This window comes from Tiliqua scincoides, chromosome 5, assembly GCF_035046505.1.
Source record: "Tiliqua scincoides isolate rTilSci1 chromosome 5, rTilSci1.hap2, whole genome shotgun sequence".
NCBI lineage: Eukaryota > Metazoa > Chordata > Lepidosauria > Squamata > Scincidae > Tiliqua > Tiliqua scincoides.
In genome coordinates this window covers 103,141,141-103,167,007 of record NC_089825.1, presented here as the reverse complement: position 1 = coordinate 103,167,007, position 25,867 = coordinate 103,141,141, and the positions used below count along the sequence as shown (strand labels likewise).

The 25,867-nt window shown below is 44.3% G+C and overlaps 1 protein-coding gene across 1 annotated transcript; it reads right to left on the bottom strand.

Moving 5' to 3' along the window:
• Positions 1 to 365: 365 nt before the first annotated feature.
• Positions 366 to 1,388, bottom strand: LOC136652747 (vomeronasal type-2 receptor 26-like). The gene is made up of 2 exons (XM_066629670.1): positions 1,370 to 1,388; positions 366 to 1,276 (listed from the first exon to the last, which is right to left on the bottom strand). Exons 1-2 carry the CDS (start codon positions 1,386 to 1,388, stop codon positions 366 to 368), a joined length of 930 nt encoding a protein of 309 aa, XP_066485767.1.
• Positions 1,389 to 25,867: the final 24,479 nt, after the last annotated feature.

The window sequence follows — 25,867 nt, the reverse complement described above, 5'->3', positions numbered from 1 at the left end:
TTTAAAAATCCTAGGTGGGAGAGTGCATCCGAGAGCCACACAATACTACAGCCCTGGCTGGTTGCACCTTTCCTTTTTTTCATCCACACCGGAATGGGTTCCACGACTTCATTCAATTTTGGTTGTAACATTTGACTAATGCTTAGAATTACAGTTTTGTAATACTTTGCATTTTTGCATCCGGTGCTACTCCACAGTTCTAGGATAGATCACCTATCATCCCAAGCATCACAGATGACAATATTCATCCATTTGAAAACCCCCAAAGAAGAAGGAATTAGTCTAGTTTAATTTCACTGGGAAAATCATACATCAATCCCAGAGGACAATGTTTCAGAAAAGCAACAGAAACCAATGTTTATGATTCAGTTTACAAACTGCTTTTTTCCTCGTAATAATGCTTTGGTGTTGAGATCAGATCTTAGAATAATAGTATAGCATTTAGGGGAAAATATGTAAGCCAGTAGCGCAGTGTTGGAGGCCAAGATGGCAAACGCTTCCACTATCACCACCATTTTGCCCTTCATGCTCAAATAAGCAGGAAAAAAGAAGATCCAAACACTGCAAAAGACCAGCATGCTGAAGCTGATGAACTTGGCTTCGTTGAAAGCATCTGGTAATTTTCTGGCTAGGAAAGCAACAGTGAAGCAGATGGTGGCCAGAAAACCCATGTAGCCCAAGACACAGTGGAACATAATGGAGGACCCTTCACTACACCCCAGCATGATTTGCCCAATCTCTGAGTGCATGTCAACATCTGGGAATTGGGGAGAGGATGAGAGCCATGCCGTGCAGATACCCAACTGAATGAAGGAGCAGGACAGAACAATGGAGTTGGCCACTTTCTGGCCTAGAAATTTCCTCATCCTGCTTCCTGGCTTGGAGGCCAAGAACACAAGGACCACCATGATTGTTTTTGCCAAGACACAAGAGACTGCCACTGAGAAAATGATGGCAAAGACTGGTTGTTGCAGAAGGCAGGTCATCCTTCTGGGTTTCCCAATGAATAGCAAGGAAGAAAGATAACAAAGCAGGATGGAGCCCAGAAGAACACAGGTGAGGTTCCGGTTGTTGGCTTTCACAATGGGAGTATTCCAGTTCTTGAGAAATGTTTGCATCACCAGTCCTGTGATTACAGCACAGGAAACAGCAATGCAAACCAAAGCCATTCCCATGGGCTCTTGGTAGGAAAGGAAAGATGCCACTTTGGGGATACACTCATCTTGATTCTTGTTTGGATACTGTTCTTCTGGGCATGGATCACAGTATGCAGCATCTGAAACAGGCAAATGTTCTGATATTCTTGAAAAAATGTCACAATGAGTGCATATTTGAAAATATCCCCTGGCAATTGTAAGCATTCACTTACCTGTCTGATTAGAAATCATAGCTTCTGGGCATGATATACATCCATAGCAGCAAATTGGTTGCCCCTCTCCCGCTCTCTTCCAGTGTCCAAGAGGACAGCTCTCAACACATCTGGAAGGAGGAGGTGTCTAACAATGAAAAAAAAATGGTAGCACTCAGTAGAATATGTGAAATTATAAATCTAATTCCCCAATCCTTCCCCCATTGCCAATGCAGCTGGGCAACAGGGAAATGTACTGATCTTGCATAGGGGGCAGTCTTGGAAGTCTCCACCAGTTAGGGAATATTTTTTTTCCCTTTAGCCAGGGGTAAGCCTCCACCACCAGAATGGATCTATTTGGGCATGCATCAGCAATTTCACTGGTGTAAGTCAAATCAAAGGTGGATAAAGACTTTAGAGGAGGATGGAACGTTGGCAGCAGTGGAGTAGTTGATACCATCACCTTCTAACCTTTGTACTGCCCCTCTTCTGATGCCATCTCCTCTCTGTTCCTCCCCTTTCAAACCTCCCTCCTGCCTCCACCCCACTGACTTGATGGTGCAGGGAATTGCAACAGATCTGCTGGCAGGCCATCACAGCTGTTGACATCTTGTGTCATCAGCCCATATCTGTGGAGTCCTATAGCGGAATATGTGGTGATTGGGACCCTTCAGTAAATATTTCCCTCCCCTCTCCAGTGGCCTCTCCACTGTGGCGACTCACTGTCAGTGAGAAAATAGCGAAAAATAAAAAAACTAATATGAAGCTCTGCACCCAAGGTTCAACACAGTGTCAGAGAGATGATGTGGCCATCCTGCGAAAAAGTTGGGACACCCATGCCTTATAGCAAACATTCAGAGATCAGTTACCTCTTATACCCAGAGATTGCATACATTTCCAAAGATATCCCAGTTTTGAATTTCAAGGTGTGTCTCAAAGGCTGTAAGACTTGGGAGAGGTAGCCTTGACCTCCTTCCTAAAATGATTTTTTCTCTTACTATTTTCTTTCTCAAACTTCTGTGCTACATGAAAACTTCAGGCAGGAGGCAGTGACTATGGTATGCATAGTACAACTGTTGAAGCAACTGTTGGTGATGATGTTGATCACACAACATTGTTCATGGGCATGGCAATCCACATAGTGTGAAATGACCAGTCACCACTGTGAAGTGGCCCAATTGAAAAGAGGTGCAAGGGAGACAAGAGAAGGTGGGAAGTTGATGCAGGATCAGACTCCTTGCAGTATGTGATTTTTCATGAATGTACTATGAGACAAGGGAGTTAAGCAGAAGCCTTCAAGGATAGGGTGACATTTTCACAAGTTATGTTCAGATAACTTCCTGTTTTCCATACCTGCTGTAATGCCTTATTCCATACAATTAAATCATCTCTTATGGTGAGCACTTTGCTTGGAATAAACTTCCCAACCCTCTGCATAACATGGTGAGATCCATTGACTGAACAGAAGTGATTCTTGATATCAAACTCAATTGATGAATGCCTCTTCTCAAAACAGAATTCCTGTTCAGCTCCATTGTTAAAATGGATGTTTTTCAGGACAGAGAGAAGCTAGATTGAAAGAGAGAAAAATAGACTTTTTGAAATTGAATAGATAAGCTCAGTTTGCTTACTCAGTCTTGTGCAAACACTTTACTGTAACACCAGAGCGAAGTGTCCTGGCAAACCAAGAGTGCATAGGTCAGGAGACAGGAGTAAACAGAGAGGGAATGTGGAGTTTTATGGTCAGTAAGGCAGAGTTTTGTGAGAGAGAGAGAAGATGGAAAGATGCTCTTATGCAGCTCTGGAAGATACCCAATGAATCATGTTTCTGAGTGAGGGTGAGACAGTTTTCAGTCTGGCTCACTTTGGCTTAGAACTTCTTGAGCTATTTCCTGAAGTCAGAACATTAGGGGTGGGTATTCCAAGATGGAAGGCTGAGATCTCCCATTACTAGATGAGGCATGTACCTGTGGTGTAAACAGCCAAATTAAGGGCCCGATCCTATGCAGAGCACTCCAGCTCAGCACTGGTGCGCACTGTTGCAAACATGCTGTAAATCACATTTGTAGCCCTCAGTGCTGGTGGGCCACCAGTGCTCCACCACTCGGCAGCTGCGCAGACCTCCAGGCAGCAGAGAGATAGGCGGGGGCATGGGGGAGGCAGGGAGGAGGGGTTCCTGGGTGGGGGAAGGTGGAAGGAGGGCAGGAAGGTGGAGTGCTCACAGAGGGAATGGGGCTGGAGGGAGGCAGGACCCAAGGAGCTTCGTTCCACCGTATCCTGAGCCACTGTTTTGGGCCACCAGCCTGACATGGAAGCTCTAAATTCTATGCCAAACTTTAGGTGATTCCAAAATTGAAGAGCCCTGTTGCGGAGCTACTCGCCTTACTCAGGGAAAGGGGGAAAAGTCTCTTTCTACCGAGGAGCCACCGGTGCTGTCTGAAGAGCATGCTGGATGCATCAGCGGCAGTGAGGTGAATATGAAATGCTTTGGGCCCGAGGGCCAGACGGCGTTGCACCAGTCCATCATCCTACTTGAGACAGGGGGCTGGGAGGGGGTGGAGCCTGAGGTGGCTTAGTCCTGTTTTTCTGAGCTCCCGGAAAGCTCTTGGAAAGGATGCTATTTCTTCCCAAAATCATGGGTCTGATGTGATGTGATGTATAATCATGGGTCTGAGGATCAGTGGTCAGGAGAGGCTGCGATCCCACAGATGCTGTTCTGTTTCAGTGAAGAAGGGTCCAGCCAGGGACTGTTTTTTCTCTGAGGGAACCCAGCCAGCGATGACGGTGATGGAGAGGATTAAATGTTTAAATAAAGAAGCAAGTGAGTGTTGTGTGTGTGTGGCATTAATTGATTAAGTGACTGCCTGATGAAGCTTTTCCCCGAGAGAAGGAGAAGGAGGGTCAAGCTTCCCCCTTGTGGAAGAAGAGGAAGGAGGGGGAGGCTTTCTCTGCTTATTTGTTCGTTGATGTGAGAAGAAGCTTTCGAGGAGATCTGCCAAGCTTGTTATGGAAATATGAGTGCATAACTCTAAATTTATAAATCTAAAATTTGTTGGATTACAAATTAAGTGTCTTGGGATACAGTTAATGTTGTGGAGTGTTCAGTTTTGTTTTCCTGTGGAGTGCCAGTGGAGAGTAGCTGGAGACCTGGATTTTTTTTTTTTTTTTGCTTTGCAAAACTGGTTGATTGTTTACATTACTTTGATCATCTCCTGGAAAGGAATGTGGTTGACATAGAAACAAATATAAATAACAGAAGAAAGATATAAACAACAGAAATAAGGACATCAGGGACATCTAGTGGACCAAAAAAGACACTACAAGGTCAAGAACAGGAATTGACAAGTGAAGTAAGAAGAAAGAAGATATAAGAAGGAAGTAAAAGGATGACAGGAAAAGGAGCAAAAGTTAGGAGCCCTCCTGCCCCAGAGTCCAGCTTGGGAAAACTAACACAAGAGGAACTGAAAAGGAAAGAATGGAAGCAGACAATCCGAGACAATATAGAGAAATTCATGGCGATGGGACAGCAACATACAAATCAATATCTGCGGGTTCAAGCTAGTTTGGATGTGTTAACTACACAACTAAATGATCTTAGTGTGCAACTTAAAGATGTTATATTTGAATCACGTGAGAAAAAACAAAGGATTATGGAAAAAGTACTGGAAATGGGAAAGAAACAAGCAAATCGATATTTACAAATCCAAATTATCCGAGAAATCTTAATTCAACAGACAAATGAGTCTAATACGCAACGAACAGGAGAGAATCAACAAAAGAGCAAAGAAATGGAAGATAAATCCAAAACACTGGAGACAGGACAAAACAAACAATTGGAAGAGACAATGTTAATGGAGGTAGCTTGGAAGATAAAGACTCAAAAGTCACCAGACCAGAAAGGAGAAGAAATACTTTGACTAACTGATGCAGATTGAAAAGATGGAAAGCTAAAGTCTAGAAAAGAGAAGAGATTTGGCTTACCTGTGGATATTTAGGTTGGAGACAAGGGAACAGATAAATAGAAAGACAATAATGTGTTAATTTTGTACGTTAGAAATTAAAAGTTCTCAGATGTCAATGAGAAGTTATATGAGCTTTATAGGTGATATGTAATATGTATACAAATTTTAGTTAGCTTGATACCAATAGTTGTTAGAATTTTAGAGGATAATTTTAATAAATTAGAATTAATTTTAGGTGATATTATTTTGGATGTTTATGTATATGTTTATGTATTTAGTTATGAGGATATATTAATTTTGGATGTTACAGATCGAGAAATGAAATATGTAATTATCAGGATAATAAAAGTTGTTAGAATTTAGTATGTTAGAGGTTGGACTATGATATTAATTCTGGTGAGAATTTCATATGCTAGATACTGGAAAGACACGAATATCCCAATGAAAGATGAATTAATAGAGAAAATAATAAATGTGGCAGAAATGGACAGATTTTTAGAGAGCTTGGATCAACAGTGGAACCGATATAGATTGAGTAACGAAAATTATTTTATGTTTGGTTGTAAATAAAGTCGTAGAAGTATAAGATAGGGTATTTAGATGAATGTATTATATATATGATATATTATATATAATATGATATGATAGATAAAAGATAAATGATATTAAGAGGCTAACTTAGAAAAGGAAAGGGAACACCACTGAAGGAATAGCTAGAAAATCTTGTACAAGAAGAACAGTATAAGATGATGAAATATTTGAGATCAAAAGATAAGGAAGAAGCATGACTACTGAGTAACAGGTCTCTTTTGGTTCATTTTTATGGAAAGATAAGCCATCCAGCTGGGAATGCAGGTGGAGGGAGACTTGTCTGGATCCCGCCTGCATGACATGCTGAGCAGCTCTTGGTTGGGGGAGGGGGCAAGCCTGGGGCGTGTAGTTTAAATGCTGATCCCCATGCTTTCCCCAGCCTCTTTGTTCCTCGGCAGCAGTGGAACCCATCCACCCGCCCTTACCGCTAGACGTATATACAGCTAGACGTCTGTATATACAGACGTCTAGCTGGTTGACTTTTGGGGCCGGGCAGTACTTTTTTGGCTTTTCCCCTGATTGGCCATGGGGTGAAGCTTTCTTTGCCTACCCCTGACTGTCCCCTTGGGGTTCTTGTGGGTCTTTCAACCAGGTTGGCCGTGTCTGGCAGGGTAGTGCGGGAACGGGAGGCGAAATAGGGAACCTGTGTCTTCCTTCAGGCAAGCAACAGGCCAGGTTAAGGCCATTGCTGAGCTCTGAGGCTACCCAGATTGGGGGCAGCCTGGCTTGACCCTGGAATGGAATTGGTATACTCACATTCGTGATTCCCCGACTCAGGGTGGGCAGAACAATTCATCTGGCTGGACTCCGTTTCCAGAGTTGGTGATGAAGAACCTGGGGGAGCCTTGGGCGAGCTCAGGTTCTGAGTCAAGCTGGTTTGCCCAAAGGAGGGCTCAGATAGGAACTGTCTCCTCCTAGATAGGAGCCCGCACTAAAGGGGGGTGGAGTATAGCCAGGACCCGTTGCATTGCACCAATCACTGTGCAACCTTGTAATGGAATAAATCATGGCCCTGTTTCAACCAAGTCTTTTTTCTCAGGCATGTTTATGGAGGGATACCTGAGCGAAGCTCCCTGCTAAGGATGGTTCATCAATGGGTCAGAATCTGCACGCGTTCACTAAATTGTATTTATGAGATGTTTTCACTGTAAACTGTAATATTTAAAGATCATCATAAATTTCTTCACTGTTTATATCCAAACATAAACCCAAGTTCCACTTACGCATCTGAATCCAGTCTTATATTAAATTTTTATTTGCTAGTATTCTACTCAAAGGTTTGCAAGCAATAATTCTGCAAAGCACATTCATCCATACATAATGCTTGAGTTTTCATAAATAAATTTCTTTAGAAGACTTTACCTGCCAGGGCTGAACGTTCCAATTCTGAGATGTGTTTTTATGATGCCTCCCTTTCTCTCGGGACATGTACATGGCATGCAAAGCATTTGCAATCGTGTAGACTGCATTGTAGATGTTGAAGCTCTCCTCGGACATACCAGTGTTATAAATTACCTCAAGTCTCCCCTCTCGTGTACAGTTTTCTTTTTGGAATTGGGTTTCATTGAGATCATAACAATGGCGTCTGTCATAGTAAGGGACAAGGAGAAAATTCATGAGTGACTTGTTAGGTGTAAAGCTATGAAGGAAGTCCTTGAAAGCTGGCACTGTTTTTTTGCGGAGTGAGAAAGATAAGGCTCCATGGAAAATGTTTTGACTCAATACTTGTCCAGTGGGTAAGATAGTCAAACTCCATTCTGGTGGCACTAGCCAAACTTTTCGGATGTACTCCTTTGTGTTTTGTTCAAAAATATCTAAGGCAAATGCTATGAGACCTTGAAACCATGTTTCCCCAAGGAGAATAATCACATTGGCTTTGGTTAATAGAAGGGTTTCCCTCATCTTTTGAAATAAACCTAGGTAGTCCATGGCGTTCTGCGTCATTCGATCATGCCTCTTGACACTTTCCAAAAAGGCAACGCAAATGCTGTTCTCTTTAAACAAAGGCTGGATGTCCTGTACAAATTTCTCCTCCACATCACTTGAAACAATGCCAACCCACGTCCATGCAAAGTGCAAGAGAAGCTGGACAAGCCCCACGTAATATGTCATCTCCTTTGGTGCCATTTGGTACAAAGTAGGAAAATCATTTTGACCGCTCAACGTAGTGTCCGTCATCCCATAAGAGAGCTAATGGGAGGAGTTGATTAGAACTTTAGAAAAAAAAGAGTTTCTAAAATAATGTGACCAACTCTGAATGTCTAGCAATACTAAATCCAAATGGTTAAAATCTTCATTATCTGTTCAGTATGTCGAACAGCTCTTGGCCTGTCTGCTACTGTATGTACCTGGGTGTTTAGGGACCAGCTTTGTGGTGTAAGTGGTTTGAGTACCAAGCTATTTCTTGGAAGTGTGTTTGCACTGGTGGCATAAGGGTCTTGAACTTTGGGTGCAGAGCTTCCTATTAGTTCTTTATTCTTCTCTATTTTTTCAAATGGCACCATAAGTCCTGTAGGAGGGTGGTGGTGTTGTGGCATCCTAGTGTATCAGCATGTGTGTGTGTGTGTGTGTGTGTGTGTGTGTGTGTGTGTGTGTGTGTGTGTGAGTGAGTGTGAGAAAGAGAGAGATTGTGTGATGTTGTGGGGCCTCTCCCTATGGTGCTTGGTTGGGATGCCTTTTGCTATTGTTCATACCTAGTGGCTGGCAGGAGGTGTCATCCCCAGTGTTGGCTGCTTATTGGTCCTCTATCTATCTGTACCCCAGTCCAGTTCACCATGTCGGCACCATTCTGGCTGCCAGCATTTGGGCTGGTTGGAGGTCTCCACAATCTTGTTCTCCTCTCAGGTCTGCTTCTTCCCTAGTTCCATTCTCTTGAACCAAGAAATGCCCCCTCCCCAACTTCCCTGGGCCACCCAGCACAATGTGACCTGTGATGGCCAGCACTGCTCCAGTATACGGAGCTGGCAGGCCAGCGCAGGCCAATGTGAGAGCACAGCTGACTCATGGGTCATTGCGAACGTACCACACGGCATGTTTGTGACATTCTGAGCTGGAACAGAAACAGCTGTGCCAGCTCAAGGGCCAGTTTGGACTGTGCAGCGAGTCACATTAAAGCAAAGTATGCGTGAACATCAACAACAAAACCACATACCTGTGGGATCTTGTAGACGCTGGTGATTGTGGCCAGATGGCTGGAGGTTTCTTCGGTGAGCCCTCCAATAACAGCCAATACATTCTTTTTCTTATCGCACAAATAATTAGTTACATTCCTTTGCTCTGTGAACAAAAGCTTCAAGATGGTCTCATATGTTCTCCGTGCATCATGAAAGATGTCAAAGATTTTAGATCTCAAGGTGTCATTTGGCAAGAGTCTCGGATTCTTATTGATCTCATGGATCGCAAAGATGAAGGACAGGACTTGCTGAGGTGGTTTATTATTGGTAATGTAATGAGATTGGTACTATGTTAGTGGAAATACTAGTGTGCATCAAATTATCTATGGCTGTTGAGCACCTCATTTCAGTGATGTGTGGTGATGTTTGCAGTCACCTACCACCTCAGGTCAAGCTCTCTGTGCCAGCCAGGCAATGCCCACAACCAGAGATGTGCACAGTCTCTCTGCCAACTGCCAATTCCCAGTAAAACACAGCACCTTTAATGCTTTCTCCCCTCTCCCACCTCAGTCTGCATTCTGTACATGCTCTGTCTTGCTCCTTTCTATGAGTGATCTTCCCTCTCTTTTCAAACTCTCTCTCGTTCTCATTTTCTATCACCCACCTGTCTGTGCCAGCCAGGCAATGCCCACCAAAGATCTAGCCACCAGCAAGTCAGCCTCTCTCTCAGTGTCACCAGCAGAAGCTGGGCGACCGCTGGGCTATCACCGACGGAAGCCTGGCAGTGAGCGCCGCAATCGTGCCTTACGGTGACTGTGCTCGGACTGTGTGCATGGATTGGGATCTGAATGGGCTCAGATCCCAATCTCTCTGGCGCTTAGAACCCTCTCCAGATGCAACCAGAGCACAGTTCCAGTCATGTTCAACCAAGAGGAAAAGAGGCTGGCTGCGGGCCTGATTGAGGCTGGCTGTGGGGCCACATCTGGCCCCCAGGTCAGGGTTTGGAGACCCATGCTTTAAATGGATGGACGCGGAGCAAAATGGATCAGCTTGGAAAGGGAGGAAAAGGTGTCTTTTTAAAACTTGGTGGGTCCTTTCCTTTTTGTTCTTTCTTTTGCTGGGCCAGGTGAGGTTCTGCCTACCCTGCCACCCCTGACAGCACATCCCTGCCTCATTAAAAAAAATTAGACAGAAAGGTGAAGATCTGAAGGAATTTTTAGTCTCAGGCAAAGTGATGGTTTGTTAACAGTAGCATTCACTGCACAGTTTAGAGGAGAGAGAGGGGAAGTGGTAGTGATGAGATCTGGTTACAAATTCAGGGCAGAGAAACAGAGAGTGAAGCACTTTAAGACCTGCTGTAGAATGTTTTCCCACTCTGCCCAATGAAATCCAAATCCTTAAAATCAACTGGATTTTCAGCTACTTCATTCCAAAGACAGGTAAGAATGAGAGGCAAGGGAGGGTGTTTGAAAATTTGGCTGAAGGCCCTCAATTCTGTTGGGAATCAGACAGATCATGAGCAGTACTGGACTTACCCCTTGCTGCACCTGGAACAAAGGTCTGCGATGCAGCCTCCCCCCCCCCCCGGACAATGCCACCCTCCATACTTACCTAGTGCGATGGAGCCTTGCACGACTCCAGGGCTGTCTGGGGAAGCATTCCGAAGTTTCCCTGCTGTCTTAAACAGTACTTCTGGGAAAGCCTCAGAAGGCTTCCCACACAGTCGTGGAGTCAGGCAGGCTCAGAACCAGGGGCATTTACCCCATTTGCTCTGCCCCAGGTCCATGTGAGAAGGAGTCTAGTACTTAATTGAGACATCCATTGAATTAGCCATTTCTTGAGTGGCAGCAACAACATGCTAGACAAAATACTAGTAGGGAGCCTAATTCAAGTGAACTAGTTCTTTGCTGAAGTAGGAAGAGCCATCTGTATTCCTGACCCTGAAGCAATTGGAAAGGGTCAGACTGCAACCATAGACTGCACTCTGCAGCAGATTTGAGACTGATTCACGTCATACCCAGGCCAGGGCAGTCAGGCTACTGAGCAAACATCTGGATTCTTAACCACAAAGAAACATTGTGGACTCTGGGTCAGTGGGAGTGGGGGTGGACAGGAGAAAACAAAGTGGGAAGGAGGTTCAGGTGATGAAGGAAAACCTCAGGAAACCTCCACACAACTCCACTGTTAGCTTTACATCCCCGGCACTGTCCCATTCATCTCTGTACATCATCTAAGAACTCATTGAATCGTCTCCTGCCAATTTCTCTGGGCAGCTTAGTGAGAACTGTAGCAAAAAAGTGGCTCTTCATGACTTTCACCAATGCCAAACTGTAAAAAGTTAACCCTTTCTCACACAACACGGGGATGATCGATGAACATGTATGTAAATTCTACCCATTCAATTGCTTTTAGTAACTCAACGTCTACAAGCAACTGATATTCCTGCTATGAAGCAACATAGAACTGACCTCATGGTATGAACCTTGAAAAATGGATATTCTGTAAAAGTGTGCGTTTCTTTGTAATCTGTTAGTATAGAGAAGATTCCACCTATCAGCACTTGTGTCAGCATGTTTAAGTCAGGAACAGCAGCAACAACAGTAGCAACACAAACAGCAGCATAAGCCCCATTGAACTCTTGCAAGCTGCCACGGACGACAGAGGTCCTTACAGCAGTGGAACTAACATGATCCTAGATGTTACTGCATAGAACTAGATTCTGAGCATCATGAAATTCTGTTAAGAAGTTTCTCTTTGGGGAACAGAAAATTGCCTGAGCCCTCATTCTCTTTAGAGCAATCCCTACTCTCAGCTTTGAGCAGCACTTTTGTGTATACGGACAAGCAAGCTCAGAACTTAACAGCTAATTATTTTTCTTTTTTAAAAAAAAAAATTGTTATTTTCTGAACAGAAGAAAAGAAGGAAAATAAGTCATCAACTGCAATTTTGATAATAATACAGCAGGCAAACACCTTGCTTGGGGATACACTTTGGGATAGTACTTTGGGTTGTGCTACTTGGGGAAAAAAAATATTTGCAAGATGTCAGAAAATTTGCATCTCTCCTCCCTGTTGTAGATAATAAGGATGTTTGCTTCAAACTGCACTCCTGTGAGCAGATAGACATTCACTGAGTGTGCTGTTCCTAATTGTACTTCAATGGCATATGAGATGAATTGTGTGGCCCCACAGGGAGAGGCCCTGCTTTCCAGGATGGGAGACACCAAGGAGGAAGACCCAAGTGTGGGTGTTAGATGGCTCAGTCATTGATGATAATAGCCAGGCTGGACAGAGAACAAGGTTACCTATTTTGTGCTTGGTTGAGTTCAAGGCACTGCAGAAATCCTTCTAGATCTATCACCTTACTTGTGGCCTTCTAGATTAGGAGAACCTAGATTAGGAGGACATCTGTCTTACCCAGATTTCATTTCATCTAGGTGCCAACTGCTTCCAGGCAGTGCCACAGATCTGTGACAGCCCCCTTGTAAACAGGTGGAAAAGAGAGATTGAGCTGGGTGTCATCTGCATATTGGTTGCAGACACCCAAATCCCAAGGTGACCTCCCATAGTGGCTTTAACATGTACACTTCAAACAGCATGGGGGACAAGATGGATCCCTGTGGGAGCCCACAGGTCATCCAGTGTGCAGAAGACATGTACCCTGCCTCACCATCTGGATCCAAACTGAAAGGAAGGAGCAGAACCTTTGCACAGCCATGCCCTCAAGCCCTAACAGAGCCAGCCAGTCCAGACAACATGGTCAATGATATCAGAAGCCACTGAGTGGTCAAGTAGGACCAACAGTGACCTGCTCCCTCTATACAGTCCTCAGAGCAGGTCATTGTTCAAGATTGGCCATTGAATTGGGCCATCAGTCTGGAGACAGGTGCCTGAATTAGTGTTCAGTCCTTGATTGAACTTGGTCATGAAGTTGGTGGCTTGGAGAACTTCCTTTTGAAGTTTCTTTGTTTACTCCAGGAAGCTACCAGGATGTGGCTTTTGTCCACAGGTTGGAATGTGATGTAAAAGCAAAGTGCACATGGAATTTTCCAAGAAGCAAAAGCAAGGCAAGAATTCTCTCAAGCTAGGCAGATGAGTGGAGGGTGATGCTAGTGTCTGACTGCTCAAAGTGACCAAAGTGTGGCCTTCGTCAAGACCTGTGGGATATGAAGTCTTTGCCATTAGTCGTAATTAATGGGCATAGCACAGACCTGGGTCGGGCTCTCAGAATTGACCATATACATATATAATCAAGTAAACCATGCATCACACATCCAATCAGAAGATATCAGGCTACAACACTGCAAGACATCATGCAGATACAAAGGAGACATCGGAATGAGCACAATGTGCCCCATGCAAAAGGCACTGAAATGCAACATACATGATGAAATATGCAAGCATGTGCTGCAGCTAACAGGGAGTAGCACACCCAACACAAACACCTCATTTGCCAGCATCCAAGCACGTGAATAGGCGTGCTTTTCAAAACATACACCTAACGTGCACACACGAGGGGGAAAGCAAACATGTGCCCAGATTCTGTGTCAAAGCTACATGTGCCATCCATGGAAATCGGGGGTGAAAATTTACCAATGTGTAAAATTACAGGCTTGTACATTAAATATTCTGCATCCACTGCTCCTTCACCATCCCCAGGTAAATCATCTATCGGCCCAAGCATCATGGGTGACAATATACATCCATTTTTCCACCCCAAAGAAGAAGCAATTAGTGTAGTTTTAATTTTACTGGAAAAACTGTACATCCACACCAGACAACAGTGATTCAGGAAAAAAACTACGGAAAGCAACATCTATGATTAGTTTTGCAAACTGCTTTTTTCTCTTAATAATGCTTTGCTGTTGAGATCAGACCTTAGAATAATGGGATAGCATTTAGGGGAAAAGATGCAAGCCAATAGCCCAGACACTAAATTGAATGAAGGAGCAGGAGAGAACAGTGGAGTTGGTGACTTCCTGGCCTAGAAGTTTCCTCATCCTACTTCCACAAGAACCACCACAATTGTTTTTGCCAAGACACAAGACACTGCCATAGAAAACACAACACCAAAAGTCGTTTGTTGTAGAAGGCAGGTCACTTTTCCAGGTTTCCCAATGAATAGCAAGGAAGAGAGATGGCAAATCAGGATGGAGTCAAGAAGAACACAGGTGAGGCTCTGGTTGTTGGCTTTGACAATGGGAGTATCTCAGTTCTTGGTCACAGAGCAAAGGAATGCAGTTAATTATGACTGTGATAGGAAAAGAAATGTGTTTTCTCTTATGGAAGGGCTCACTGAAGAGAAATTCAGCCAGTGGGCCACAATCACCAGTGTCTACAAGATCCCACAGGAATGGGATTTTGATGTTCATTTTCATTTGTTCTGGGCTTTATGGTCACTGAGAGTCCACTCCTTCATTAAGTTATGCTCAGACAAATTGAAGAAACTGAAATGTCTGCATTATTGGAAGCCAAGTCTGAGAATGTTCTGGCCTTTGAATTTTTCTATTTACAAGTTGGAGAAAAGTGATTACGTATAAGGAATGAATTGGTACACATTGTGGAGAGTGACATGAACTGACTGATGAGTTGTTCTGTCTTGCTTAGGAAGACGGATAAGAACTCAACTGGAGAAGAAAATTAGTTTTGAAATACTGAAAATCGAATGGAAACTATTTCTGCCCAATGTTGCATAGAAGCAACAGGGATCAAATGTGTATGCATTTGGGCTGGGCAAAAATGGATTAATGTTTTGAGTACTTACCCCTGCTAATTAGGCAAAGAGGCACCTTTTTAAGTGTGCTTTTCTTCTATTTAGCAAGGAGAGAACAACTGTCCCTCTTCACCTCGTCATGGCATCTTTTCTATTGGGTGTTGCTGGTGTCTCTCACTTTTTACACTGTAAGCCTTTGTGGACAGGGGGCCATTTACTGATTGGTTTTGCTCTGTAAAGCACTTTGTGAACTACTTTTTGTTAAAAAGTAGTATATAAATATTTCTTAATAATAATAATACTAAATATTGATAGACAATATTTAATATTGGTTGACAATATTAAGAGATTTACTTGATAAATTCCGTGTAATTTCTGTAAGATCTAATGCAACTTACTTCTCCCTTCAGCTCTCTTACGGTTCGTCTGCGACTATGCTGAGTGGTAAAACCAACTTTCCTCCATTGTACCAAATGGCACCAATGGAAATGACTTATTATGTCGGGCTGGTTCAACTTCTTTGCACTTCTCATGGACATGGGTTGGCATTATTTCAAATGATGCAGAGGAGAGATTTGTATGGAACCTCCAACCATTGTCCTAACATTACAGCGTTTGTGTTGAAATGGTCAATAAATATGGTGGACTGAAGCATGGTTTCATGAACAGCATAGGCTTATTCTTAAAGCTAAAGGAAACACTTTTATTAACTGAAGCCAATGTGATTATTCTCTATGGGGAAACTTGGACAAGCCTTTCACCTCTCCACCATCAACAGAAAAATATTTTCGGAAAAATTGGTGGGGCTATTTTTTTTGTATTCCAACTTTTACCAGTGTTGTGTTAACGTGTCTACGATAGAATAAGTGTTAAGTAGAATCATTATGGCCTTGAGCGAGGGCGTATTTTATGGCCATTATAGTGGTTCTCATAATATACTGATTTTATATTTTAAATTAGAGTAGTCTTATGAATAGCGTTTTTACAGTACCATAATATGGGTTTTTAAGCTGTGTTGGCCTTGTATTGGTACTGATTTTATGCTGGTCTGTGACCATAAAAACGATTTTGAGATTTGAGACAAACATTTCCCACCTGCTCTAAAAGATTTCCTGGCTGTGAACTGGAAAAATATATTTATAAGAAAAACTCAACCGTTGTTCTTCTCCTTGTAGAATGTGCTACTTTGAGCAGATGGGCTTTCTCCAAATGTAGACATAGAAATTCTGCTTGCAGGCTTTTGCTTTTTGGTAACCAGGGCTTTTTTTCTAATGGAACGCTGGGGGACGGTGTTCTGGCACCTTTTTGCAGGGGCCCCTCCCCTTTGGAGGCATTCCAGGAGGGGGGAGCAAAATAGAGGCATTCATGGGTGGGTGCTGGGGGGTGCAGGGTGGGCGGGCACCTGGCCCCTGCCTGACCACACAATGACCCCCTCCTGCACCCATCTCCAAGCTCTCGCCTGAGCCCAGCCTGCCTCCCCTCCCCCTGCGCTCTGCTTCCCAGCGCAGCTTCCAAGCTGGGGGAGGGCTCAGGGGACACACGCCAACGCCGAGGAGGAGGATGGACAGACAGACAGCCAGCCAGGGAGATGGGCTGTGGCACCCATGGAACGCCCAGGTACTGGCTTGGCGGAGGAGGAGAGGAAGGAAGCTGGCTGGCGCAGCCCCATGCCAATCTGTTGCACGAGCCTAGGAGTGTCTATTCAGAAGTATGTCTCATTGTGTTCAATGGGACTTGCTCCTGGGAAAGTGTCATAGCCTTGCAGCCTGAGTAGACAGGCAGAGGAAGGGCTCTCTGGCTGCAGTCCTCTCCACTTTTTCCTGGGAGGAAGCCCCACTGCCTCTAGTGGGACTGACTTCTGAGTAGACAGGCACAGGAGGGGCTCTGAGGCTGCAGTCCTCTCCACTCTTTCCTGGGAGGAAGCCCCACTGCCTCTAGTGGGACTGACTTCTGAGTAGATAGGCACAGGAGGGGCTCTGAGGCTGCAGTCCTGTCCACACTTTCCTGGGAGGAAGCCCCACTGCCTCTAATGGGACTGACTTCTGAGTAGACAGGATTGGGCCCTAAGGCTGCCATCCTATCCACAGTAAGCCCCATTCACTAAAGTGGACTTCTGAGTAGACATGCATAGGATTGGGCTCTTAGGCTGCAATCCTAGGCACTTTCCTGGGAGTAAGCTCCATTGACTTGAACAAGAGTTACTTCAGAGTAGACATACCTAGGATTGGGCTCTTAATCCTGACAGAGATATATATCTGCACCCGTTTTCACATGCTAAGGGCAGGTGAAAAGGGATTCTATGTGTGTATAACGTGCTGTCCAGCCTTGCCAGATATCCTCCTCATCCTTCCCCCACAAGTATGCCCTCCGCCAGCCAGCGTTTGCAGCTCCTCTCCAGCAATGCACAGCAGCTGCTCAGGGCAGCAGAGAACATACAATTGCATGCCAAGTGCCTTCCCAAAGTCACAAAGTATTCTGATACCTGAATTAAACCATATATAATTGCTTGTTTGCAAACATAGCTGTTTCTATGTGCACCTAAGGACCCCTCTTGTGTAAGAATTCCTTTTTTGTTCTTACTCCCACAGTTGCTTAGAGTAATTTTAATACATGGAACTCATGTAAGCCATTTTCCGGAATCCATTCACTGCTTCCTCTCCTCGAAGTAGTGCCACGCTACATACTACACGCTACAAGTGCACCTGTACAGTATTTTTCCCCGTGTGTAGAAAAAATAGCTAGGGGAAGGGGATGTGGAGATTGACAGCCCAATCCTATGCATGTCTACTCAGAAGTAAGTTCATCTTTAGGGAGGAAGCACATAAAAAAGATTTTATTTCTCCAATAAAAAATGGCTTAAAAATAAATAAATAAATAAATAAATAAATAAATAAATAAATAAATAAATAAAAGATTAACAAGTTGTGAGTTCCTGCACCTTTTTATTTACAAAAAAAGCACTGTTGGTAACTATAATGAAGAAAGTGAATTGAACCCTCTTTCTCTATGGAGTAATACCTATTATCAGCTCTGAGCAGCACATTTGCTTCAAAACACATGTGAGCTTGGCTCACATGGACATGTTGTGTTACTGAACTGAGAAGAAGAAGGGGAAAAAATTATCAGCAGTGATTTCGATAATTACAGAGCAGATAGACACTGGCATCAGAAATTCCCTGTCTATGCAAGTGGGGGGGGGGGGGGTTGGAAATGTTAGCAAGAGTTCAGGGAATCTGCTTTGTCATCCTAATTACAACTAATCAGAAAGGTTGACTCAGTTATACTAATGCAAGCCAAAAGCTTGGTCCCCTACATCCATATGGAGGGCACAGAAAAATTCCCATCTGACCCCCATCTGCGGGTCAATATCACTGAGACAGTTGGGCAATGATCTGATTCAGTATTAAGCATCTTCCTAGTTGCTTACTCCTAGAGTAGTAGAATTATTTATAGGCTAATTCATTAGTTGTAGGGAAAGCATATCTAGATAGAGAGCCGATGATTTCTTTTTCTTCAAGGCTCTGGATCTGAGAAGACCTTTGTGACAACTGCAGTAAAATATTATGTGTCCCAAGAAGCAAATGCAGGAAACGACTGAGAACAAACGAGGGTACAGGAAAAAAGAATAGAACCTTAAGACTACCTTTATAGTTTTGAATTCCATTTTTGGATTCCAAATGTAAAACAAAATTTAAAAAAAAAAAAACTGAGAAAAAGATGAGGAGATCTGGAAAGCCCCTAAACTCTGACAAAACTATGTTGTTCTGTGGTGTTCTGACGCTCACAAATTGGTTATACTCCACAAAGAAACTTTCTGAATTAACAGGGGAACTGCTACGCACAATGGTCTTTACCATGTATGTCCAAAGTTAACGTCAGAAAGATACTGAGTGTTTTCTAATAAATGAGACTTGGGGGATTGGGTCCAATGGGAATGCAGAAGCAGACAAAGTTTTGTAAAAAGTCACAACATCTATAAATAAACTTCCTCTAAAGACAGAAGAGTCCCTCTTCTAATTTACACTGATATTAATTAAACAGACTTTTGTTAGAACATATTTCTCCTTCGCTTACTTGCTAATGAAAAGGCAGCATCAATTATTCCTTCAGCTATTTCTAATTATTATGGCAATCCCTAGTAACATTTAACTTAAAAAAAATTGTTCTAAGTAGAGAGGCTGATTCAAGAACATTTTTGTCCCATAAAAAATGACATTTTAATCAATTTTAGAGCATTTTTACCAAGTGTAATCACTGTCATAGAGGTGGTATACAGGTTGAGCCTCATTATTCGCTGGGTTCTGTTTCAAGTACACACATGGATGGCAAAAAACACACTACAGTAAATCAATTTAAAAAACAATCAGTCGTCACCACTTCCATTTAGGAAGGAAGCTTCCTTGCCCTTTACAGCCTCTCTAACTTGGCTGGTTAGCCATGCGGGCCCCCTTCTGGATTTAGTGGAGCCCTTCTTTCTTTGCGGTATACACCTCTGCTGGGCCTCTATTACTTTCTTAATAATTACAGAAGTTGTGATTAAAAATAAATAATTAAAAAAGTGAAATTAGAGATAGGAATAGGTGAAAGGAGAACATCAGAGTACTTTAATTGTAAGTATTGTAGGGGTGATAGGTTAGTTAGCAGTGGCCCGCCCCAGTTGTTCAATCGTAAGTATGTGTAAGAGAAACAAGAAATCCGTGGGAAGGACCCAAAGTGCCCCCCCAATCCCGCACCAGCTTCTTCCTCGGATGAGGAGGATAATACAGCTGAGCTGTGGGCCCTGGTTGCGTGGGGGGAGGCGCTCTAGAAGGAGAAAGCAATGCGTGAGGCTGGTCTGGGAGATGGTGGCAGCACATCAGGTGCTCCCCCCGTTGGAGGTCTACCAGAAAGGGGGGTGGTGCGAAGCTCATGCAAATCCTCTCTTCGAGATTCACCACTTTGGAGAAACCTATTGAGCGACAGGCTCCAGCTGGACTTCCATTTGTTCAGGCACAGGCATCAGACCCTGATGAGCAGCAGCATTCACAAGGGGCATTTTCCCATGCAGTGCCCATGCCTCCAGTGGAGAGAGCGGTCAGATGGGTAGCTCAGCTTGGGCTGGAGTATGGGATGAGAGAGAAGGAGTTTTCCCCAGTGTTGGCACCTACGGCTGTGATGCCCTATTGGTCAGCCTGGGGTTATTCTCAGGTGCCGCAAGCCCCCCTTTCCGTATTCACCAGGAATATGGCAGCAACCTGGGATCTCCCCAGGGGCAACAGCAGTCCAGGTGGGGCAGACCGTAGCTGCTGCTCTTCCATTTATGGGGGTTTCCAATGTCCCGTATGGGGTTTTTTCTCAGGGAGCCATGGAAGGGTCAGGTCAGCATCTGCGAGTGGCTTATGGGGATGTGGCCCTGCCTTTGGGTGGTCACCTCGCCTTGGCAGTTAAAGAAAAAATTTGATGGGGCGAGTCTGTTGATGTGTTTAGTTTATTGCACAAGGAACCTGAGTCAGCCTTGGAGGTGCATGACCCAGCGCCTGACCCCAAGTGGTACAAAGGCGGAAAATTGATAAAAATTGGAATAATTGGTTGAATGGATTAATTATTTATGCTGCAGTAGTTATCCAAATGCAGCAAGCGCGGGCGACTGCACTTTTTAAGTACCTGGATATTATCCACAGGGCTTTCCTCGAATATGTGGGTGTGGCCTGGCTTGCATATGATAATCATTTTTGTTTGCGTGCTTCGCATGACCCTGCCCTCGACAGGCAGGTTCTACAGTGGGAATTGTGGGTCCAAATTATCCTGCCAAATTATCCTGTCCAATTTAGGCGATCGATCCGAGGCTGCCCATGGAGTGGATATGATCCAATGCTCAGCATTGCTGCCAGTTCTACCCCCTTCTGCAGCTTTCGTACCCCTCATTCCAGGTTGGCTATTATCAGAGATCGCACAGGTGTATTTAATTTGATGTTATGTAACCTGGTTTACGTGCCAGTTTGGGGATAGCCTAAAAGGCTGAAAAGCCCAACACGGAGGTTCTCAAGTCTGTGCCAGGAAAATAACCAGCGTATACTTGGGAAGACCCATTGTGGGGACTGTGTCCAGCTGTGTTCCTTCCATAGAGCTCCCTGGGGCAAATGCCCCAGACACCAGCCGCTAGGACCCCCTGAAAGCCTCTCTGAGGTTCCTGACAGGGGCGGAAACTGTGCTTCCATGAAACTGGAAGCACAGTATATAGCACCATGGAACCTCACAGAGGTTCAGGCTTCGGTTACGTAAAGGGTTTCCCTTATCTTTTGAAATAAACCGAGGTTGTTCATGATATCCTGTTTCAATCCTTTACAAGAGTCACCCCCCCTTTACTGGTTGCAACTGGGGCTCTGTACAGCCTCCTCTGGAGGACTTCTGAGGACTCTAGACGCCTTTAAACGTCACTTCCGGTTTTCATGGAGGAGGGCTGAGGGAGATCATAGATGGTAGCAGCGGTGAGGGGGGTGTGGGCAGCAGTGCTGCCTCCAGAGGTGTGGTGCCCCAGGTCATTTGCCCCCCTTGATCCCCCAGGTACGCCAGTGCTACAATGTGTCAGAGAATGTGATTGGGCAGTAAGCCACTCTATTCTCTCCAAATGCATTTGAGCTGAAATGATGAACAGCAGCACACTTGCTAAATGAACTGGGAAGGACACAACAGCACTACGGAAGACCCCAGTTTCACCTTATGGTGCATTTCTGCACCATTAGGAACAAAAAATAGCCCCAACCAATTGTTCTGACCTTTTGGTTGTGGTTCCTAGTGGTGCAGAAATGCAAAGTTGAGTCCCTTTCCATACAAAATATGCCAAAGTTCCATTTTCATTACATAATTTCAACTCAAATGCATTTGAAGAGAATAGAGGGGCTCATTGCCCAATCACACCATTCAATGCACCATTGAGACATGTGGCATGCAGTGCATTGAGGGCTTTTCAGTCACACTTATCTCTTTGCATCATGCCTCTCCTTTTCTGTTTCTTATTCTTCACATATAACTTGTACCCCCCCCCCGCCACCACTGCTGTTCCTCACTTGTTGGCTCACTTCAAGCTCCAGAGTGAAGTTGGTTGGCTTGCAGGGAGCAGAGGTTAGGGTTAGGGTAGAGGGGACCGTTGGATATAGTCATAGAGGGAGCACATCCATTTTGGCTGCTTCAGGGCTCTTCACCGGCTGACATACTGCCCTATATGCAAGCTGTTCCTCAGTGGTGTTTGGGGGAAATAAGGTCACCTTAGGCATGGGGCCTGATTGGGCCCAATTTGCCCAATCAAGTTAAAGCTGGCCATGACTAGCTTAGACAAATTACATGGGCAACATGGTACATTACTGCAAGAGGCAAATGTAGTGACATGAAACAACACATCAGCAAGGTTACTCAATCCTGCTTCCAATAAGCATCTTCCTGGTGTTCAGATCAGATCTTAGAACAATAATATAACATTTGGGGAAAAAGATACAAGCCAATAACCCAAGAGTGGAGGCCAAGATAGCAAACACCTCCACAGCCACAGTGATTTTCCCCTTGATGCTGAGATATACTGGGAGAAAGGAGATCCAAACACTGCAAAACACCAGCATGCTGAAGGTGATGAACTTGGCTTCATTGAAAGCATCTGGCAGCTTTCTGGCAAAAAAAGCTAATGCAAAGCTGATGATAGCCAGAAAGCCCATGTAGCCCAGTACACAGTAAAACATGAGGACAGAACCTTCGTTACATTCCAGTATGATCAGCCCAATCTGTGAGTGCCTGTTGGCATCTGGGAATGGAGGTGATGCTGACAGCCATGCAAGACAGATGGCCACCTGAATGAAGGAGCAGCACAGAACAATGGAGTTGGCTACTTTGGGGCCTAGCCATTTCCTCATCTTGTTGCCTGGCTTGGTGGCCATAAAGACCAGGAATACCATGACGGTTTTGGCCAAAACACAAGAAACAGCCACTGAGAAAATGATGCCAAAAGCCTTTTGCCGGAGAAGGCAGGAAACCTTCCCAGGCTTGCCAATGAAGAGCAGGGAAGAAAGGTAGCAAAGGAAAATGGCGCCCAGAAGAATACAGGTGAGGTTCCGGTTGTTGGCCTTGACAATGGGAGTGTTCCAGTGCTTGAGAAAGATTTGCATCACCAGACCTGTGATCACAGCAAAGGCAACAGCAACGGAAACCAAAACAATCCCTAAATGCTCCTGGTAGGAAAGGAAAGATGTAATCTTGGGGATACACTGATTATGCTTCATGTTTGGATATTGATCTTCTGGGCATGGATCACAGGACCTGCATCCGGAAAAAGGTAAACATTGTGACATTCTGAGTTTACTCTGATTGTGCAGAGTGGCCATCTTTAAAGTACATCAAGAAGGCTGGCACCCATGAACCAAAGCTTTAACACACCTATGTGTTCTCTCTTTATGCACAGCACTGATAAGGAGCAATAAAAAACCATCACTTAGGAGAATATTTCCCTTTGATGTGGAATCTTGAGAGACCATTTTCACTGCATAGCATGGTTACAGACTCTGCAAATTGGACTATGAATAGCAAATAAATATAGTATATAGATGGGGAGTAGGATATGGTGCCACTAGTGCCAACAATGACACCAATTATGCCTTTCTCCTGGACCTGATTTGCCCACCCCATAACTGCCCTTCCCTACTCCATTCAATCCCCTCCCTGTCCTTCCCCCATTCTATTCCACCCCCTCACTACCCTTCCCAAGCCCCTCCACTGGACTTAACTGGTCCAGCACGCATCTGTTGTGCTCTAGTGACAGTGTGTGCCAGTGGAACCCCTACCCACCAGTGCAGAGATTCAATAGATGTTGGACATATGCCCTTCTCACCCCCACTTTGGATACTTATGGATTATGGTCTGTCATATATTGAGGTGCTGCATGAACAGGGATCCATAGTCACAAAATGTCACAGTGAACACATATTTGTAATTGGTATCTGGTAATTGTCGGCATTCACTAACCTGTGTGATTAGAGATTGTGGTTTCTGGGCATGATACGCAGTCATAGCAACAAACTTGCTCCCCCTCTCGATCTCGTTTCATGTGTCCAAGAGGGCAACTCTCAACGCATCTGGAAGGCGGTGATGTGTAATGATTAAAAAAGAAATTGGAAGGAATGTAGCACTACGAATACAGGAAATTAGAACTTTAATGCCCCAATTCTATCCAGTTTTCCAGTCGTGATGCAACAGGGCACACACTGGGTCCTACGGTGGGAGAGCACTCACAGCGGCCTCCTTAAGGTAAGGAAATGTTTGTTCTCTTATTTCAGGGCTGCACTGTGGCTGCATCAGTGCTGGAAATTTGGATAGGATTGGGCCCTAAATCACTGTTGATTGAGATCGTATGAAATGACCAGTCAGAATTGTGAAGCGGCCCCATTGAAAAGAGACCTAAGGGAGACAGGAGAGGAAGAGGAGGGAAGTACATACAGAGAAAGAGAGGCATCCCAATTCTCTCCAAATCCCTCCTCACCAATGAAGCCACACCATCTGAGCGCATGCTAAAACCTGTGGAGGGGCAGTCCTGGAGGTCTCCTCCAGATAAGGGAACATTTTTCCCTTGCATGAGGGGAACCTTTCACTGCCTTGAGGGGCCTACATGGATCTGTACCAGGTACTACCGGTGTAAATCCAAGTGAACCTAGAAAGGTGGATCAAGGCTGGGAAGTGGAATAGATTGGTGGCACTGCTGCCATTGAAATTCTCCCTTTCCCAGCCTCGATCTGTCCCTTTCCTGTCCTGTTTCTTCTCTGCTTTGCTCCCTCCCATCCCATCTTCTGCCCCTGCCACCATTGGACTTACTTTTTTGAGTCCGGAGGCAAATTTCCCTTGCTGCTGCTGTAGCACTCCTAAAATGGTTGCTAGCAGCACACTGTGTGTGCCAGTGAAACCCATTGTACACCAGCAGAACTGCATTCTGCTGTCATAAATCTCTCTGTGTGCCAGTCAAATCCAGGACAGTATGGCACCGTTTGGTTGCAATCCTATACACATATACCAGAGAGTAGTATGTAAGTATGTAAGAGTAGTAAGTAGGCTGCGCTGAATTCAATGAAACTTATTTCCTTATGTGTAGACATGCATTGGATTGTGCAATTACTAAAATATAAGTTTCTTCATGTTGAGCACTTCCTTAGCCTTAATTAAAGGGTGGTGGAGTTTAGTATGTGGATTGAGTACTTAAGCAAAAAAAGTCAAGGATAGGGTGGAAATCTCAGATGTCATAAAATCAGGTTACAAATTCCCCAGATCATGCCAGTCCAGAGAATTACCCCTCATTTGTTCTTTAATCTGGAGAATTGCCCCATATTTGTTCTTGCCTGAGGGCCCAATCCTATCCAACTTTCCAGCACCAGTATAGCTGCAGTGGAAAATTTTCCCATACCTTGAGGAGACCTCTGTGACTGCTTCCCCACCACAGGATGCAGTGCACGCCCCATTGCTACAGTTGTACCACCACTGGAAAATTGGATAGGATTGGGCCCTGAATCTCTTATTCCATGCAATTAAATCCTGTCTGATGCTTCACAGAAAAATATTCCAACATGGATAACATGTCTAGATCCATTGTCCAAATGGAAGCAATCTTCATCACTTCCAGCTGGTGTGGTCTCACTTCACTCCCAGTAAGACCTGTCTCTGATCAACCTGTTGAATTTGGGCATAACCACTCCATGGAGATAGCAGGGAACCAGGAAAGAAGTGAATGAAGGGAAAGTATTTGAAAAAAGTGTGATTATTCATTATGAGTACATCCTTTGTCTTTGTTACACTTTAGAATGGAGAGTATACTCAAGTCTAATATAAATGTGAAATTTTTGGGTGTCAGAAGATCAGATTATGGCTCCCCAGCCCAGATCATATCAAGCTGGGGAGTTCAGAGATCTTTCCATTTTTTGTACCTGCTTTAATCTCTTATTCCATATAATAAAATCCTCTCTGATGATGATTTCTTCACTTGGGAAAAAATTCCCAACTATCAGGGCAATATGACCGGATGCATTGACTGAATGGATGTGGTTGATGATGTCATACCCAGCTGACAATTGCCTCTTCTCAAAAAGGATTTCCTGTCCAGCTCCATTATTAAAGTGAATGTTTTTCAGGAAAGAGTG